The 20,257-nt window shown below is 41.7% G+C and overlaps 1 protein-coding gene across 1 annotated transcript in view; it reads left to right on the top strand.

The window, feature by feature from the left end:
- The window catches only part of Spata48 (spermatogenesis associated 48), a 46,218-nt gene extending 26,579 nt beyond the window's left edge, over positions 1-19,639 (top strand). Inside the window, exons 6-9 of the mRNA XM_027387737.2 lie at positions 1,308-1,349; positions 2,327-2,434; positions 14,030-14,137; positions 19,516-19,639. Of these exons, the coding sequence (XP_027243538.1) occupies positions 1,308-1,349; positions 2,327-2,434; positions 14,030-14,137; positions 19,516-19,639 (382 nt within the window). The remainder of the gene's footprint in view (positions 1-1,307; positions 1,350-2,326; positions 2,435-14,029; positions 14,138-19,515) is intronic.
- Positions 19,640-20,257: the final 618 nt, after the last annotated feature.

The raw sequence follows: 20,257 nt of genomic DNA, 5'->3' as shown, positions 1-20,257 counted from the left end.
AGTTTACTTAATGTGTGGTCTGATGTACAGTGAGTCACAACAAGCATTGGTAACGACTACAAAGCTATGAGAGGCAACGTCATGAAACTTTGCTTTTCACAAACACTGTGACCAGTTATGTAGAACAGTGTGAGTCACACAGGTGCCACCAGAGGAGCATGCACAACCCCAGAAAGTGATCACTGTACCTACTGTTACTGAGACGAATACCAAGTCTTATGAAAGAAGATAGAAGAAATAGTCTCCCCAAGAGATGAGTCCCCTAGTTGGTTACCCAACACCAAGTGGTCAGCCCTGAAATCATATACTTCTAAGTAGCCCTAAACAAACTCAGTGTGTTGTATTATGTATTTGGTGGGGCGGGGGAGTAACAATAGCATATAAAAAGAGGTCATGATTCCAAGAGAGAGCTGGAAAGATAACCTGGGAGGACTTGGAGGGAGAAAGTAGATTGGGGAAAATAATATAATTATGTTTACATTTAAAATTTTAAGTGAAATGTTTAAAGTACATTTTATTAAGCCATATCTAAAAATAATGTGCAAGGCTTTATAATTATTGTTAAACTGTTTTGTCAAATGTGTAATAACACCCCAATGTAGATTTTAGTATACAAATTGAGGATAAATTTTATAAGATTGGAACATTAAAAAAATAAGCTTTGTATCTACACAGCAAGCTAGAATCGTTGATAATGCCCCTCAAGTACCATCATAAATAAAATACATCATTGAATTTTTATTTTGTCCTGCTTTGTTTCTGAGACAGCTGACCTCCACCTCAATATCCTCTCGATTCAGCCTTCAAGTGCTGGAATTATGGGCTTATGCCAAGGAGCTCAGCTTCACGCTAATCATTTATGGATGGGTGTCAATCAAACACCTGGATATTGATGAAAGCATGTTGCTTGCATTTTTTATGGTGGTTTTTATGGATTTGCTGCATTTTTAGGTGTTTTGTTTGACAACTGAGACAACACTTGAAAGCTCTATTTCTTATTAATGCCACTCCTCCGAACTCACCAGGGCATCGCTCAAGGTGGAGCCGTGGGAAGTTGTTCCCAGGAGCTTACACATAAGCCTGTATATAAGTGCAACCAAGACGCCCTTCAGCAGGGATGGATAGGAGGTGTTTGAAAGTGTTACACAGCAAGTGAATGCTCTAAAATCACTCCATTGTTTCTGAAACAAAATTTTAGAGGTCCATTTCTGTATCTCTGATGATCTTTTGAGACTTGTTGTAGTAATTTGGTATTTACTTAAAATATCAATAACTCAACTGCCAATTTTCTTTTTCTTTTTTCTAAGTGTGAGTCCAAGTTCTAGGAGTAAATACATTCCTCGCTATACGTAAGTGACTTTTCTCATTGCTTCAAAATAAACCTTATTTAAGTCTAAATTGTAGTTCCTTTCATCTCACTGTGCTTTCAGTCCACTCTTAAATTAACATAGGTGTTTTATTATTCTCTTGGCACCTCTGGCATGTACCTGTTTAGTAACAGAAGTTTAATCAAAAGTTTATTAGAGATTTTGGTTAAACTATAAAATGAGGAGTGACACATTTTCTGTTTTCCTCAAAAGGAAATAAAATATCCCTGCTGCTCCTACTCATGTTGTCAGTCAGAAATGGCGTGCAATTGTTGAAACTGTGCTCGTTAACACTGAATTGCAGGAAGGACCAGCCTGTCCTTCTCTACTATAACTCTGGTTCTGTGAGTGGCAGAAGTGCATTGTTCATCTTCAGCCATCTTCTCCCTTTCTGTTCTTAGTTTGAAAGATCACCTAGAAATGAAGGAGATAAGGAGACATGGAGGAAGGCCCAAACTTTGGTCAGGGCTTCCTCCTCTTACTGCTCTCCAATGGAGCTGACTAGGGTTTTACTCCTACAAGCCCTTTGGACATGTACCCACTGGTGCGATCAGCCTTCCAACTCTCACAGCTCAGCAGTGTGGCCCAGGCTCCCAACACCTACCTAGACTCTCTTCCCCACAGGAACCTTACTGTCTCCAACGGATACCAATCACCCCAGGCCTTGGCTTCCACTCTGTATCCTGTGGCTGCAGAAGCCCCAGCCCTGAACTTAGAAATCCTGAACAGCTGCCACTCTCCCTCCTGCTCAAGTTTCTGATCCCAGAGTAGAGACCTCCCTCATAGTCTAAAGATAAAGAGCTGTTTCTTTCTTGTTTTTTATTCCAATAGTCATTTGTCATCGTAATTTCTCTTGTTGGGCTTTTAATCTACCCTGACAAAAAAAAAAAAAAAACATCCCTTATTTGCATTGCTCAACTAATCTAAGTTTCCTACAACTTTCCTTTTCACTGTAACAGTGGTCATGTGCAGAGTACAAATGCTGATGATGTGGACAACCCATTTGGAAATATCACATCTGTGGCCGAGCCTCGGCACTCTAAACTGCTCTATACAAACACGAGTTGGTAAGTGCCATTCTCACTTATTTCCTAATCAATAAGGATGAAACTTGCTGGTGGAATTACAAATGAAAGGGAAAAAATGATCTAGCTTGTTATTGGCCAGAACTAATAAAGAAAAACCTGAGTTTCCTAAAAGAAATGATGACCTAGGAGATAACAGTTTGGGGACACACCTGGGGTTTCTTGAGCAAGCCACTTTATCACTGTGACTTCAGTATCTTCATCTGAAACCTGTGTCACAACTTGCCATCAGGGACTAACAGCATTAGTAAAAGGACTTGGCTGATCAGCAGGTCATCCATCAATCTTTGAATTGTGTAGCCATCAATGCTGAGAACAACACTTTATAGAAATAGCTATAAAATGGCAGAAATTGCTGGTACTTATTTATGTTCTAACCACAAACAAAAATTCATTGAACAACTTTTTAAATTAAATCAAGACAACTCAGTCATTTTAAAAAGCAAACATTCTAGGGCTGGAGAGATGGCTCCAGTGCTTATGAACACTTTTGGCTCTTGAGGAAGACCTACATTTAGTTCCCAGAACTGAGGCCACATACTCTAAACCACTTGTTACTCCAGCTCCAGTGGATTTGATTCCCTCTTCTGGCCTCCTCCAGCACCCACATTTGTGTGGTGCACAGACACACAGATGTGTGTAAGAATAAAAATAAATCTTTTTTAGAAACTCAAACCAATTGACTACATTCTAAAGTTATACTAATTTGCTATTTACATGCAAAGAGTGATAGGATGAAACTACTAAAAGTCTGTCTTTCATAATTGAATCATAAAGTTTGTAGGAAAGCAGAAAGCTCTCTCTATACAGTAAGTCACTGCAGTTCTTAGCATACACAATCTAGAATCTGAGTCTGTGCATTTCAGTCAGTGTTGGTGTCACATAGCAGATAGCATGAGCAGTACAAAATGCTCATGTTACATGCTTAGAAGCAAGGATGCCGTGAAGTCAAATGATGATACACAGGTCATACTGCCAGAACCATCTCAGATTTATTACAAGTTGATTGGGAATCAGTTTGGGGTTATTGTGCATCCAGAAACATTTTATCATTACTAAGCCCCTTTTATGACCCCCACATTCAGTCATGTGACATATGGGTCATGAGGCACAGTCTAAGAAACATGGCCATAGAATGAATATACTCATTCAACCCTTCTTTGACCTAAGATTGAATCAATGTATCCTAAGTTATTCTCACTCCACAATACACACTGTATGTGGGATTGGAACTGCTCCTGTTTGCCATCCTGGGGCCAATTCAAGTTCCATGCTGCACCCTAGCAGCCCAACAGAGAATTGGATTACATGGAGTCAGCCAGAGGAAAGATTCACATTTAAAGTCAGAACACACTTTTTATTGAATTCACACCACTTTTGCACCATTATGGTGAAGTCAGAACATAAGTTAAACTACCAAACATCCCCCTACATCATAAAGTATTTTTATTGTTATCTTACTTTCTTTTCTATTACGGCAATAGGAGCATCATGACCAAGGCAATTCATAGAAGGAAGGGTTTATTTGGGCTTATGGTTCAGATAAGTAAGGATCTTTCATGGCTGGGAGGCAGCAGCTGAAGCAGCAAGCTGAGAGTTCACAAGAAAAGGAAACAGAAAGAAGCGCTAGAGATGGTGCAAGGCTTTGAAACCTCAAAGGCTGGCTTCAGTGATGTACTTTCTTCAGAAAATCCATACCTCCTGAACTGCCGAGAGTACCACTGACTGGGGACCAAGTATTAAAAGCCTTAGACTATGGGGGACGTTTTGTTCAAACTTCCACAGTTGTTGTTGTCTGCCATAAAGTAGACAACATATACATACATGCTCAGAGCAATCATGTTAGTTGTCCTTTGATATAGAGGCAGAGGATTTGGTTCCAAAGACCTGCAGATGTTAAAATTTAAGGATATCAAAAACATATATAAATGGTTTAATAATTGCTAACACCTGCTGTGCACATCTTCCCTAGATTCCTTATGGTGCATAGTACACTGTGCATGCATCTACATAGCTTTCAGGCTGCATTGTTTAGACACAATGACAAGGAATTCAGTTGTAGAGAGGGAGGAGGGTTGAGCAAAGGAGCCAAGACGAGGATGGAGAGACCTACAGAAACAATGGACCTGACCTACTGATAGCATGGAGACCCTAGTCATAAAGCTGGGGAAACAGAATTGGACCAAACCAAACCCTCTCAATGTGGGTACCAGCTAGGAGTCCAAGACAGTCTATGGGTCCTCTAACAGCGGAGCCAGTCTTTATCTCTAGAGCACAAATGGACTTTGGGAGCCCATTCCCTATGGAGGGATACTATTGCAGCCCAGATACAGCAAGGAGGGTCTAGACCCTCCCCCAAACAATATGATGGACTTTGAAGGTCCTTGGTAGAGGGCCTCACATCCCTGGGGAGGAGTGGGGAGATTGGGGGGCGTTTGGTGGGGAACATGGGAGGATGGGAGGGCGAGGGAATGGGGGGATGGATATGTAAATATGAGTAATTAAAAATAATAATAAAAATTAAAAAAGAAAGTCCCTTCCACGTGTGGCACTCTGGAGGCTGTTGAAGCTTGCCATGCTCTATCAAATCTGAAGGATTCATATGTAAAGTTCTATAAATTCTGCAAGGAAATAATTGCTATTGACAAATAATTGTAAAAAAAAATATTAAAGGAAGAACATATGAAAAAAAGGCAATCGTAAAATATTCACCAAGCATACAAAGTTTCCTTTTATTCATGTATATACTTAAATTTTGAACTATTTTGTGAAACAATCTCACTAAAAAAAGAAATCAAACTTCCTTTGGGATTAAAAAGACACTAAAGCGAAAACAGGAGACTTTTATGTAAAAGCAGGACATGTCCTTAAAGAATTTTGAAGATTGCTATTTACTTTGTCTTGCTTGTGTTTCAAGAACCCAGAGTAGAAGAGAAGCCTGTAACTTACATTTAACTGTGCTTCTCCAATGTGGTCACTAGAGGGCGTCCCAGGTTGCAAAGTTTCTTCTCTTGATTTTTTTTTTTGTTGTTGTTGTTGTTGTTTTGTAACAGATTCATAACCTTTTAATACAACAAATGTTTTCCATTTTCGTCATGAAATGTTTATGGATGCGGTGACACGTAGTGTTGTACATAACACACACAACTGCATAGTAAATGGCTGTGTATTTGTCTGCATCGAGCCTGAGAAATAGATTTCTGGTGAATTCTTCCGAACTCCACAAGCCCTATGCCCCCAGGAACCGCAACATTTCCTCCCTGCCCCAACCAAGAAGCTCTGTGTTCCACTTTGTGTTGCTGTCTAGTTTGCCCCACCAAGTAGTTTGGCTACCTACAGATAGGTCTCAAATTAAATGATATGTATTTTGCACAATATGACACTGGGTTAACAATAAAATTACAGATTTTATCTTTTCTGTTTTTTAATTTTTAAAGATAGGGTTTCTCAGTAGCTATGGAGCCAGTCATGGAACTTGCTCAAGTCTGTAGACCAGGCTGGCCTTGAACTCACAGAGGTCTGCCTGCCTGCCTCTGCCTCCTGAGTGTTGGGATTAAAGGCATGTGCCATGATGCCTTGCTAGATTTTATAAAAATATTATTTCATTTCCACAAAGCCTGAAGTCCAGAAATGCAATTTTTTATTTTGTGCTACTTAGGGAAAATCAGAACACCACTGCCCTATCCAAATACAAGCATGACTTTCCTTGAAGTTTCACTACTTAAAATAACTTCTTACCTAGATATTCTGTGATATTATCTTCAGAGTCCAGAAGATTGGTGTGTAATTCATGCCCTTACCCTTGCCCATGATGCCACCCTACAGTAAGTCAAACAGTCACTGAGTAGACCTCTAGTGTCTTGACCCCTGGAGCATGATCTTTCAAACTTTCCTTGGGTTGTTTCGGTCTGTCTGTCTGTCTGTCTGTCTGTCTGTCTGTCTGTCTGCCTTCCTTTCTTCCTTCCTTTTCAGTTACTAGGTCTCCATATCCAATGTGGTCTATATTGGTGGAGAATACTTTAGTAGTTTAAAATGTAGTTTATTATTTTTGTAAATAGAAGTAAATCTGATCATGACAGGAATTGGAATTGACTGCTGAAAACAATAGTAAACACAAAACCAAACTCTCCCATGAAGAGTAACTGCTATGAGCCTCTCACCTTTCCTACCTGTCACCTGCCTCCCTTATTCTTGTTGTGATATGCAACAGGGAGTACTCCCCACTGAGATATACCCTGGGAGCACCCCCCACTGTAACATGCCACAGGGAACACCCCTCACTGTGGCATGCCACAGGAAGCATTCCCCACTGTAACATGCCACAGGGAGTATGCAGCACTAGGATATGCCACTGGGAGCACTCCCCACTGAGATATGCCACTGGGAGCACTACCCACTGTGATATGCCACAGGGAACACCCCCCACTGTAACATGCCACAGGGAGAATACATCATGAAATACATTTTCATAAACACCACTTCTAATCTTGCAGATGTATTGTAATTGACTGATTTGTTTAAGGCCATATATAAATTGCTCCCTTTCTCTTTTTGCTATGACACATAGTTCTCAAACATTTTTTACATATATCTTTCATGATTTGAAATTGTTTCATAATTTGAAATATTTCATAATTCGAAATTATTCCTTGAAATATTCCCAAGGTCAAATATACCAACATTCTCAAACCTGTCATTCAGCCATTTTCTGGAATTTTTCCATTTTCTCCATGTTTGCTGTCACCTCCAGTATTGGCATAGCTCACTAAACATCAATTTTTAATGTCTACATAGCCTGAGGATAGCAGTAATCCAAGTATTTTTTAAATATAAAAAGTAAACTAATTCTTCAGTGTTCAGTACCAGTGTTGGAGGTTTGATGGCCCTCATCTATGTATCTAAGAAGCCTGCAAACACATACCAAGTTTGATGCATGTAAGCATTAATAAATACTGAGCATTTTCTTCACAATAAAATTCTTTTACTGGTTGCATAGTATTCTACTATGAGACTACACCAAGTTCATATTGGCCAAGTTCTGACTAAAATTGTTTTCCTGATATTAAAAAATGAAGAAAACTAACTTCTGCATATATTTTTGCCCAATTGTGCCAATGTGCTTGTACATCACATCCATATAAGCAGGATTATGACTTGAATTTTCTCATTATAAATAACAGCTTCCTAATTTGTCATTCATGCCCAGATATCAAAAGACATTCAAATTTAGGGAATTTAGAGCCTGAGAGTAGGCCAGGATCCAGGAGAATGCAAATTGTCCACCTGGTGAACAGGAATTCTTGGAGTTCAGAAGAGCTTAATAGACATTCAATACCTTTTCTTGGGTGGTGGTTGGGAACTTCCTTAAATTATATAATTGGCCCCCATTTATAATCTGAATCAAACAGGAAAGTTAAGATAAGAATCATTTGGGTGAACTGGAGAGATAGCTCAGTGGTTAAGAGCACTGGGTGCTCTTCATGAGGTCCTGAGTTCAATTCCTAGCAACCACATGATGGCTCATAACCATCTGTAATGACATCTGGTGCCCTCTTCTGTCCTGCAGGCAGACATGCAGGTAGAACACTGTGTATAATAAATAAATCTTTTTTTAAAATCATGTTTTATTTTTTCCAGTCTGACTTTGCCTCTTTACACAAGAGATGTCTTAGACAGTTGATCAGGCTGACCCCAAGATCAGTTCCTTTTCAGATTGCATCATAATCACATGTCTCACAACAGCCACAATCAAGAGTGTTCAGGACAGGCAATCGGAGTTGAGTGACATGTACCTGCAGGCCTGTGCACACTCAGTGCCCAGGAGCAACCTGCCCTTGACTGTCATAAGAGAACAGAGAGCTGCCCAAAGTGTCTTGGCAATGGAATCTAAATGAAGGAGCGAACCCATGGCATCTGCCAGGAAGACACTCTAACCTTGTTTCCCAGCAAAGAGAGAGGATTGGCCTGTGAGGGAGATGCAAGTCCAGGCCATGGAGCCCAGGGATCAACCAGGTGGGTCATCTCATCACAGCCACCATGGCCCTCCACTATTCCATCACAATGAGAACACCGGTCTGTCTCCAAAGGTCACAGTCTTACACTGACCGTTTTTTCAGTGTAGGAACTTCTGAGAGGACACATCCACCAATAAAGAGGAATTGTCCAACAGAGATTTCCAGCCACTGCTTGGGAAACGTCTGGGGTGGCAGAGGGCGAACTCCTGTAGCTCAATGCAATTCAGCCTTACAGAATTCACCCACAACCCAGGCTAAAACTGACTGTTCCCAAAATACCAGCCTGATGCTCCTGACTTATAGCTGGACACTTTGGCCTTCCCAGAGCACTTTCACAGCTACTGTCTCCTTTATTTTTCAAAATAGTGTGAGCAAGCCAGAAGCACAAAAACCAGTTCTGTTCTCATTCTGCAGACAAGGAGGCTGAGGTCAGAGGAAATGACATGAAGAGCCCCAAGTATCTTACTTCACGTGCTGTGAGATCACATCCAGAGAATGAACCTCCTGACCATGAGGCAAATCTTGGCCCTGAACACACAGCCAACAGTGCTGTGTGTGTGTGTGTCACAGAGCTGGCTCTGGGGATTCATTGCAGCCTAGAAGAAAAGCTTTGGACCACATTATTCCTATATCTCCTTGTAAAGAGAAAGGGTGAAGAGTGAAGAAGACAGAGAAAAACCGTATTCATGGGATGGCGATAATAGTAATAGAATTACAAACTCCTGAAAAAGGTTGGAACACAAATCTTTTTCCCCCTATGGGTACTTGGGACATGAACTCAGATCATCACTTTACCAGCTGACCTATATCCCCAGCCCATGAAACACAAATCTGAAGGCATTCGGAAAAGCAATTCCTTGACCAGATGCCATCACAAAGGAGTAAATGGAAACAATGGAAACACCAGATCCACCACAGCTCCAAATGCCTCCCCCTCCTCCTCTTCCCCTGACTGTGTGTTGGGTTTTTCCTTCTTTTCATCCTCTGGGCCCAACCTTGTCTCTCTTATCCACTATCCCCAGACGTCCTGAACTGCTTCCCCTTGGGGCACATCTAAGTTCCTCTTGTTGATTCTGTGTATGATGAGTGATGCCATGATAGTTCTTACCTGCACTGTATGGTTCCCAGGGCCCTTTCAGTAAGTATCAGTCTAGAAAAAAAAAGTTAGTTTTCAACTGGGTCTCAGGACAACCAGCTGGTCAGAGAGGCCCTAGAGTTAAATGTTTCATTGTCTGTTTTCTTTCTTTGCCACCATGGTCTTTGCCCACTTAGCTTCTTTAAGTCTTCAGAAGTTCATGTTCTCAAATGGATGAGATTACAGCTCAGCAACAGAGAATGTGTTTAGTGTGCATAGAGTCCTAAGTTTAGTCCCTAGTGCCACAGAGGAATAACATATGTGCATATATGTTATGGTCCTGGCTTGGCTGAGAACCTTCCAGGATTTCTCAAATGCAATCCACTGCATGAGCTCTGATGCCCAGGCTTTTCAGGCTAGGACTTGTCCTGCCCCTTGCAGTCTGCTTGACTCTGAGCATATTACCTTGACTCTATCCTTTCCTGTAATGTATGCACATGGAACACTGTAAGCTGTAGGATTGTTGAGAAAGTTGCCTAAATTATATGAATCATTTAAAAGAGAATTTGTTATACAATGAGTATTAAGTCTATAGTATATTGGGAAACTTGTATGTGTAACTAAATCTTTAACCATGTAGGCAGTACATACAATCTACACACAACATGGCACTTCCCATGCTATATGTAGAATATATTTTCCATTCTACTTTAAAACACATTTCCCTGATTTTTGTTAACCTGTAAGTATACACCGTGCATGCGTGCATGCGTGCGTGCGTGCGTGTGTGTGTGTGTGTGTGTGTGTGTGTGTGTGTGTAATCACAATGAACTGGACATGGTGTCTCACACTTAGAAGCACAATAATGAGGGGCTTATGCTGGAAGGTTTCTAGTACTGCTGATTTATGTTCTGGGATCATTAAATATTTTATTATGCTTTTTGTGATAAAACAATCAATTGTCAACTTAGCTAACAAAGCGTTCAAATACAGAAAAACCCAGGCTCATAAAGGAATTGGGGCTCCAAAGATGTGGTCAAGGCCCACGGAAGCTAGAAACCAAGATAAAAGCAAATGGAGTGTCAGTGCCAGTGGGTTGCACATGTTCCTCTGTTTTCACACGGGCAGGTAGAGTTCCCTGAACACGCAGAAAATATAGAGTTGCACTCCACTGCCTCAGTATCTTTCATGGCTTTATTTCCTTCAGCTGAAAAACACCCCCTCCCAGAAGCAGCTTGGTTGTTCCAGAGAGTCATCTTTCCTTCATATAAGGCTACACTTATATGGCAAGTACCTATCAGTGCTTATATCACAAGAGGGCATTTGTGCCCTCTTGTGATGTTCCTGTGGGTCAGGATTAAGGGAAATATATTTAGCAGCAGCGTGGGTGAGAACTTTCATTTTCAAATACGTGTCACTTTATTGTGCAGCTGAATTCATCCTCAGCCTAAGCAGCTTGTTGGTCTTCTAGTTCACAGTACGTCATTATTAGATGAGATGCATCATAGGACAGCCTTTATGTAATGTGGCATAGCAGCCAGTCAAGATCAACAAGTAGTCTTCAAGTCACAGAGGCTCCCAGAGATGCATGGAGTTTTTAATGAAGCCCCTCTTGTGATTGATAGCTTGCTTGTGTCCATCTCTCTGACTTCCTAGCTGCGGGCTGAGGACTCTGACTTTAGAAGCACTTTACTTCTGCAGGTGTTTCAGAAGCAGTGGAAAAAACCTGTCACCCAGATGGAGGGGATTTCCTTGGTAACATGCATGGAAGCTTCAAAGAATGCTTGGGGGAAGACACACACACACACATCAGTAGTTTGGCCTCATATCCGGTACCTCTCCACCTTACAGCTACACTTAAGAAACTCCCAAGAAATCCCAAGGGACACTGCCCAGAACTTGGCAGCTTTCGTTCACTCATCCAGGCCCTTCTAGCAGACTTCCCAACTTCATTTTACAGAAGTTTCCTGATCCTTGCCTCATTCTAGAACCTTTTCGAAACTATGGAAAGCCCAAATTCCCAGGCCCTGCAATTCCTGATTTAGTCAGAATATTGGAATTTGGTACCACATATCACTATCTTTGAAACAGCTAAGGAGGCTTTTTCAGTGTGTGGAACAACCTGCAAGTCTTTGTAGCTTTGTATACTTTTTACATTTTACATTGAAACCTATGAAACTTCTGTTTTGTAAATATTTTATTTTTTATTGTTTTGTCTCTATTCTTTTAATGGCAGTTGGCTAGGCTGGGGCCTAGAGAGCTTTCCCTATGGCTGGTACCATCTCACAGGTGGTGAGGGGGTAGACAGGTTTGCGGAAGCAGGCCTCTCAACCCTCTCAGTGTAGGGCCTTGTCTTTAGTTGTTCCTTTTCCTGGCCTCAGAAAATTCATTAATTCATACAATTTATTCTGACCCATGGCTATGGATGTGATGTTCCTTCATTTTGTGAATGTAGAGGTGTCCCCAGTTTATTAGCTTTAAGCCAGTAATGCATCACCAATAGCCATAGAATGGCACATTCAAAAGATAGCTCACAGAGCAACATCCTGCTCACTACATAGTTTCCCCCTAATATTGTGCTACTAATACATAATCAGTATAGGAACAACACCAAGAAATTACAGTATGATATAACCTTTAGGTTATATCACCACCTGATGTCGTGGCTGAGGCAATAATGTGCACGGAGGATCTACCCAGACTCCAGATCCCAGGGCTGGTTACAAAGAATCATTGACTCTACCTTCACTCTGACACTAGAGCCTGCACTTGTCTCAATGACATCTCTTTTGTTTTCCTGTCACCTGACATTTTAAGACATCAACTATAAAGAGAAAAAGATATATATATAATATATATATATATATATATATATATATATAGAGAGAGAGAGAGAGAGAGAGAGAGAGAGAGTCTCTCTCTCTGGGTCTGTGGTGGCACATATACCATGGAAATAGAGAAATCCTGGAGAAGTCTGTTCACATCGCAACCAGTATACACACAGAGACTACCTCCTACTAACCTCCTAACCTCCTAAGAACCTCCTAGGAGCACTCCCCCTAATCCCCTTTCTATGGGCCTTATATCCCAAAGGCTCTACCACCTTTTAATGGTACCCCAAGCTAAAGATCCATCTGTCAATACAAGGGCCTTCGAATGATGTTTAAGATATAGTCCATAATAAGAAGCAACATTCCTTAAGCTCCACCTTGCAAATTTTCTCTAAGCATAAGTCATTCATTCCCAGAGAAGGTTTCGTTTCCGCACATTGGATACATGGAAAGAATAAAGCCAAGACATCCACAGAAGAGACATTCTCCTTCAGTAGACTTTGGTTGTTATTTAGTAGCCCTTTATTTAGTATTAGTGTAAATTTTGAGTAAGAAATAAGCTTGGGATGTCATGCTCTCAAAGAAAGGGAGAAGGGAGGCACAAAACCACAGAGCTGAAAAGTTACGACTTGTGTGTATTTGTGATGGTGGCTGCAATTTGTCTGCTGTAAGGTGGCAAGCAGGCTGAGACAGCAATGCTGATGGGAGTCAGCTCTGGGCTTGGTAACCTGCAGAATGCCCATGCTCTTTGGTGTACAATTCAATCTGCTTTTTTGTTGTACTCGTAGTAGTTAAGGTATCATGTTATAATCAGTCCCCACGCTTGAACCTCATGTGGGACCCTGTGCTTCACCCTCTCCTTCTTCCTAGGAAGCCATCTGGGTAAACCATTTTGAATGTTATTGAGAGGCAAGCATATGAGTGATTTTTCATGTTTTCCTGAATGACTGAGTTAAATCATTCTAGGTTGCTGGAGAGGTGTTCGCTGTACACTACAGAACCTTCCCCAGTGTTTCACATTTTCTCACTCTGCCCGTGGCAGGGAAGGAAAGGAGGAAACAGACCAGTGGGTGGTGTAAAATAAACAAGTCAGTGGGGAGATGCTGTGTGGATATACACGTACTGTCAATGCAGAGTTTCAGAAAGGTGTCTGAAATCAGGGATATGAATTCTAAGGTGGCAAGAAATACATCTGACAAAAAAACACCATGAGTGTTAACACATGTATGTGTCTTTACTGTTACTAGAGTTTGCAGGACAGAGTTATGTGTGGCATAGATCCACTGCTTCAGCAAAACTTCCATCTTCCTTCAGTATGCAGCTGAGATCAGTGGTACACACACACACACACACACACACATACACATACACACACACACACACACACACACACACACATACACACTCTTAAAATAATAGTGAGACCACACTTGGAGTAAGTACTTTATTGCCAGAGTTGACATGTTGCCTATCTATGTGTGCATACCTGTGCCTCCTTTCCTGCTTCTATACCTAAGCTCTAGACCTTATCAAGGAAAAACAACTCGACTGCATCTTCCTTCATGTTTTTTTTGTATTTGGGTTTAGTTACTATGACTATTTCACAAATCATTATTTTAATTTCTTTTCATGCCCTTCTTCTCACTCTTGACTTCAGTGCGGCAAATATTCCAGGATACACCGGCAAGGTTCATTTCACAGCCACCCACCCAACAAATTCTAATATTCCATCAACAACCCCATCACCAGATTCAGAGATGAGCCGGTAAGTAGGAATCTTATTACTCAGCGTGCTCACATACATTAGAAAGAGAAATGATAATTATGATTATTCCATTAAAGAACAATTAAATTCTAAGAGTAAATTTGCAATCCTGAAGAAAAATGGAATGTCAAGACCAAAAAAGAAAGCAGTTCATTTTCTTACTGAGGGTAACTTTACTCAAAATTGTCTTGGGGGGAAAAATGCAGGTTAATGGTAGAGTTTACCATGCTAACAGTGGTCCTTAGGGCTCTAATTTGGAGCATATTGTGAGAAACCATCTTCACCTCTGCAGCCCCCCAGTTACGCACATATGTCATTAATCTGCTGTTATCAAAGCTGCATGCTACCTAGGGTGTGCAGCAATAGCCACATTTGATTCTTGTGAATGTCTTTTTACAAAGAAAAAAGTTCTGTTGAAACTCACACATATTTTAATGCCCGTTTTTGCATATTGAAACAGAAGGCAGTGGGTGGAGAAAATGGAGAAATATTTATTGGCAATCAGTAGTGAGAGAAGCACACTGTTCTCATCATACCTCAAATCTGAAAGCACTTGGTGGAGGTTCTGGCCTTGAACAAAAAATGACTACACAGTTCTGAAATGCAGGTGCTACCTGAGGCTAAGGCTAGCCTGTGCAAGTGAACAACGTATGATGGGGGACCCTCCCCAAAGGTACCTTTTTGTCTAGATCACATTCTTTCAGTAGGGGAATATTTCATTTATCACATATTCATCTCTGCTTGAGCCAGGCACTGAATGCGCATGACCACACACTTAAATCCAGAATTGTGAAATAGACACTAAAGAAGAACACAGGAGGGTCAGGCATGGTGGCACATGCCTTTAATCCCAGCACTCACTTGGAAGGTAAGGACAGGCATATCTCTGTGAGGTCAAGGCATGCTTGGTCTACATAAAATGTTCCAGGTCAGTTATGGCTAGATCATGAGACCCTGTCTCAAAACAAACAAATAAGCAAACAAACAACAAAACTACAAGTAACTGAAGAAATAAAATAATTTGAAGTCCTGAAGCAGGCTAATATCTTAGAGATGTCTCATAATACTGGCATCTGGAGTCTGTGCTCTGTGGCTAGGAAGGGCTTTCTGCGGCCTGAAGCTAGGGCTTGACCATTAAGTAGAGCTCCTCTTTCGAAGGACTGGAATATTCTGGAAAGAAGCAGTGGTAAATGGGAACAGCATGCCAGAAGAGTGACGCCCAGTTGTTCATTTTGTTTAATTCACATGTTCTCTGATTATATTATCACATACTGATGGTGTTCCAGCAGTTCATAGGAGCACAGCTTGTTCACAAGAAGGAAGTGAACAAGACAGAAACTGCAGCAAAGGATGATATCCAGAACCCTAGCGGGACATCGCTCTGCACACTCAGTTGCTGTTACTGTCTGGGTGGCTCTTACCAACCACATTTCCCACATGAGGAGAATGAGGCACGCACTTACAAGCTGCAAGGGCTTGTGAGGTGCTGAAGATCTCACAGGGGAATTGCTTCAAGGAGTGACTCTCAGAAGGGAAGGACTTGCTTGCTGTCAGATGTGTGAGAGTCAGGTGACAGCAGCCCCATAAAGGGTAGAAGGGACTCTTAGGAGGGTGGCAAGGGCCACCTCAAGCCTTTTGTGAATTCCACATACCACAATGTTGTTCTGTAAGTACAACATTAAAAGAGAGGAAGGGTTCCACTGACAATGGGCTTTCTCAGCATATCTAAATTTCTAGTTTGACTGGATAACCACTTGGATGCTGAACATCTCAATACGAAGTCAGTAATCTTCAGGCTAATAGTTGGAATTCAATTTAATTTACTTCCAAGACATTTTTCCAATCTCAATATTTATATGTATAATTAAAAAATACAATTTACTGTATCTAAAAGAATATGGTGTTATAGGATACATATATAGATAATGAAATGGTTATCTAGTCAAACAGATGAACATGCCCATCATCTGTCAGTTTTGTGAAAACAACCAAAATCTACTCACAAAAACAAAATTTCTGAATGCAGTACACTGCATATTACCCATAGTCCTCATCTCGTGCTACATCTCTAGGCTTATTCTTATCTAGTGCCGAGGCTTATCCTCTGACCTACATCTCTCCATTTCCTCCTACCAATCGTCCATCCTCTCTAACCACTGCTCTCTGACTTTGTATATTTAGTTTTTTTAAATATAAATTCACATTACTTGTGATCATGCAAGGTTTTTCTTCTATTTCTAGGTCGTTCACTGTACACAATGCCCTCTAGGTTTGCCCATGTTATAGCAAATGTCAGAATCTCCTTTTTATATTATTCAGCTTCTTTTTTAAGACTGAAGAATATTCCAGGGGGAATTTTGATGTGTATAGTTAGGTCATAATTCACGCATCCCTCCATAGGCAACTGGATTATTCCATATCTTGGCTATTATGGACATGTGATATAGGTGTCTCTTTGAAGCAGTTCTCATATCCTTGGATGCACATGTACCTGAAATGGGATTGCTACATCATCTCTGAGCTCCATGTTTTATATGCCCAGGGCCTCCCATGCTGATTTACATAATGACTGCACCAATCTCCATTCCATCAACGTTGTGAAAGACTCCCTCTTCTCCAATCTCTCCAGTGTCCCCTGTCTCTTCTGCCTTTGATAAGAATCATCTCATCCTAATGAGTGTGAGATAATATCTCATCGAGTTTTTATTTACATTCGCAGGTCATTAGTGATTTGAAAATTTTTTCACATACTTTTTTCACAGTTTTGTCTTTTTTGAAGAATGTCTATGAAGGTCCTTTACTCATTGAGGTTTTTGTGGTTGTGTTGCAAGAGTTTTTTGTATATCTTAGATGTTAACTCTTATAAGACATATAGGTCACAAGTATTTTTCCCAATCCTTAGGTTGAGAATTTTATTTTCCTTGTTCAGTGGTAGCTTTAATTTGCTACATCCTCATCTATTTTTGACTTGTAGCCTCAGCTTTTGGTGTGATATCCAAGATATCATTGCCAAGGTCAATGTCAAGACACATTTCAAATCCATCCCTGAAAGCACAGCTGGTGGGCACTGAAACAATTACAATTTTGTTGCATATGAAGAACATAAATAAACAGTGCCAACCATTAAATATATCCTTGTACCTGTCAGGATACCAGAGTGAAGATAAAAATTCTGACTAGGGTTCATGGTTTAGATTTCCAACTCAAAGACTCCCATTAGAGCAAATGCAGGCATTTCTCGCCTCTCCATTTTGTTCACAATCCTCCTTAAACCCCAACTGTGTGAGGCTTTACCCAGACATCCTGTTGCTGTAACACCTTCCCACACATCTGCACTGCTACAGAAGCAGACAATCCCAGAGGGGGCAAAAGGCTCCTTTTGTCTTTCAGATAAACCTCTACTTCTAAGTTAAAACGCATACCTTTGTTTTGCAACCAAAGAGAAAAACTCAACTCTTTTCATGGGAATGTCCCCATGCCTTCAGGTTTCTGACTGCTTCCACAGTTGTCTCCAACACACACAAGGATGTCATTTATTACCCCAAAGTGAGGACATGGAATCCTGTTAGGTGGCTTGCCTGAGGCTCTTAATCTGGGAGTGAAGAACAGATAGAATTAGTAGCAACAGCCAGAGTGTTTCCCCAGCTCGGGATGGCTTGTGTTGGCTCCACTCTGCCCAGTCTGCAGCACAGTCCAGAGGGAAAGGAGGAGTGTAAATTTAAATTATCGCTCCATTGTCATAATAAGGATGATGTGCCTAGCAGGAAGGCAGGCCATCAAAGCTCTCCCCCATGTAGTCCCGTCTCTGACATCTCTGATATTTTTGTAGCACTATTGAAGTGCTTTTCTGAAAATTCCTAGGCAAAGTGTAGAGCCATGTGTCTGCCCACTGCATATGGTAAGGACTCCGTGAGCGTGAGTGGTTTCCCCGATTGTCTCTCCATGGCCTAATGCATGTTCCCTGTTGTGTTTTGTTCTGAGCATGTTATCTGGGAACGCTGGCAATTTTGGCTCCGGTGAATGACTTCTGCACTTTTGTAATCTGCTCCTCTCCTTTTAGACACCTATGCCTGTCTCTGGAGTGGCTGACTGAGTATGTTGTAATCTTCTAGTCCTTTCCCCATATCCCTGTAGAGGCCTGGGCCATCCGAAGTGGCTGCCTGTTTCCTCTGCTACTCCATCCATTCTGAATCTTAAAACAGGTGTAATGAACCCCAAGTGCCTTCCGATTCACATGGGGGCTAAATGCAGAATAGATGGGAAAGAGACAATGAGAAGAGATGCACAAGGAAGAGATGGAGACATGTTGAGGTAGATAAGAAGGAAGAGGTATGCAAACATGTCTCTCAACTCTTATTTCCATTGGATTCTGGTGTTCTCTGTATGGTCCTTACTCAAGGATGTTGCCTGCACAAAAGCTGGGCCATTTCCTACAACACAGGTTTTTAAAGATACATACATACATACAATATCATGTTAAGTACAGCCCAAATCTAAAGCTACTTCATATTGGATGGCTGCATGGGAGTTACTTTCCCACAGTGGCTCTCTAACTTTTTGCTTCATACAAGCCTTGCAGTGTGTGTATGGGACCAACCTCATGGTGCATTCACAGCGGAGTTCTACACACAGAAGGTTCTTGCGTTTGTTGATAATAATTGGTATGATGCTCACCAACCCTGCTCTGGAATGGTAACCCAAGGGGTAAAACCTTCTCTTCATAGCAGTCCACATTCTCAGTTTTCTTTCCATCAATTCTTAGGAAAAGTTTGGTAAGGTAGATTTATTCCTACTATGCGTGCGGACCAGCAAACTAAGACATAGTGACGTAAGAGCTGAGCAAGCAGACAGCTTCACTCCAGGTCAGACACAGCAATGCAGACTCCACACCCTGCTCCTCAGTTCAGTGGCTGGACAGCCTGTGTCTGCTTCTCTCACTCACTGGCCTCTCACCAGGCTTAGTTGCCTGCCTTCCCATGTGTTTGCCACCCACCTTCCTTGGCCACCTCCTCCAAGCAGGCTCCATACAAATGCCCTCTCCCTCCTGATGTGGCCCTGCCTCCTGGGTCCTTTCATCACAGACTTCCTACACAAGTTTTTGGATCAATCTATGTCCACCTCTTTCCTAAGCATTTGCTGTAAATCTTGGATACATTCTCAGAAACAGAATACAATGGAATGCACATGGCACAGTACACAAAGCAGGGCTTGGGGGGGGGGGGAAGAGGACACTTTCTCAGCCTCCCCCTGTGCTATTCTCTAACCCCTCTTTCCCTTTCCAATTCTGTGGCTCATTAGTTGGATAAAAGATGAAATATTTGTTTTCATGTTAATTATTTATGTCATTTTTTTTCTCCTTGTGCCCATTCTCGTCCTAGCTTTTTACGACAATCAATGGAAGATGACCGATTCCGTCACCAGGCCCCATTGTCTCGAATGGTCACAACTGTGAGGCCCTACAACCCTTTCAACAGGAAGGAAAAAGAAACCATTGATTACTGAAGGAGACCACACCCCTGAGAGACTTCTAAGCCCCAGCTGTGGGGGATGGCTTTGTGCACAGTGATGGAGAAACAAGAGTACAGAATGGTCTAACTGTGTCTGCCTGTGTGAATTGGGGTGCCACATAGGCAGCCTGTGCAAGCCTGAGCTTAGGCACTTTTTCCCCCTGGTGGTGGCCACTCGGCCTGATCTGTGATCCATGATGGCAGTTGGGACCCAGAAAGCTCCTCTTCAGTATGGAATACTGGGCCTCCCTAGAGGGCATGAGTTTGAGGATTAGACACGATCCTCAAGTTCAAAAGTTGAGCAGTGGCGACAGATGGTGGTATTCTTTTTGTCACCTAGGGGACAGTACAACATGGGGTGGGGCACCATTGAGAGACAGATAGGCAAAACACTCTCTTTTCTACTCCAGGATCTCTGCTTTAAAGAGTGAAGCACTCCCAGGCTCACAGGGAGGCAGGCACAGTTTACCATATTATACCAGATTAGTGTGGCCCAACTGTGCTTAACCAAGGAGAACAGCAGCAGCAGAAGTGCCCCAGAATCTCCCCAGTACAGGTCTATTCATAGGTTCAGGAAGCACACGCATGCTAGTTTGTGTATATCTGTACAGGC

The sequence above is a fragment of the Cricetulus griseus genome (genome assembly GCF_003668045.3).
Source record: "Cricetulus griseus strain 17A/GY chromosome 1 unlocalized genomic scaffold, alternate assembly CriGri-PICRH-1.0 chr1_1, whole genome shotgun sequence".
Lineage (NCBI taxonomy): Eukaryota > Metazoa > Chordata > Mammalia > Rodentia > Cricetidae > Cricetulus > Cricetulus griseus.
The sequence above is the reverse complement of the archived record's forward strand: the minus strand, read 5'-3'. Positions and strand labels throughout refer to the sequence as shown.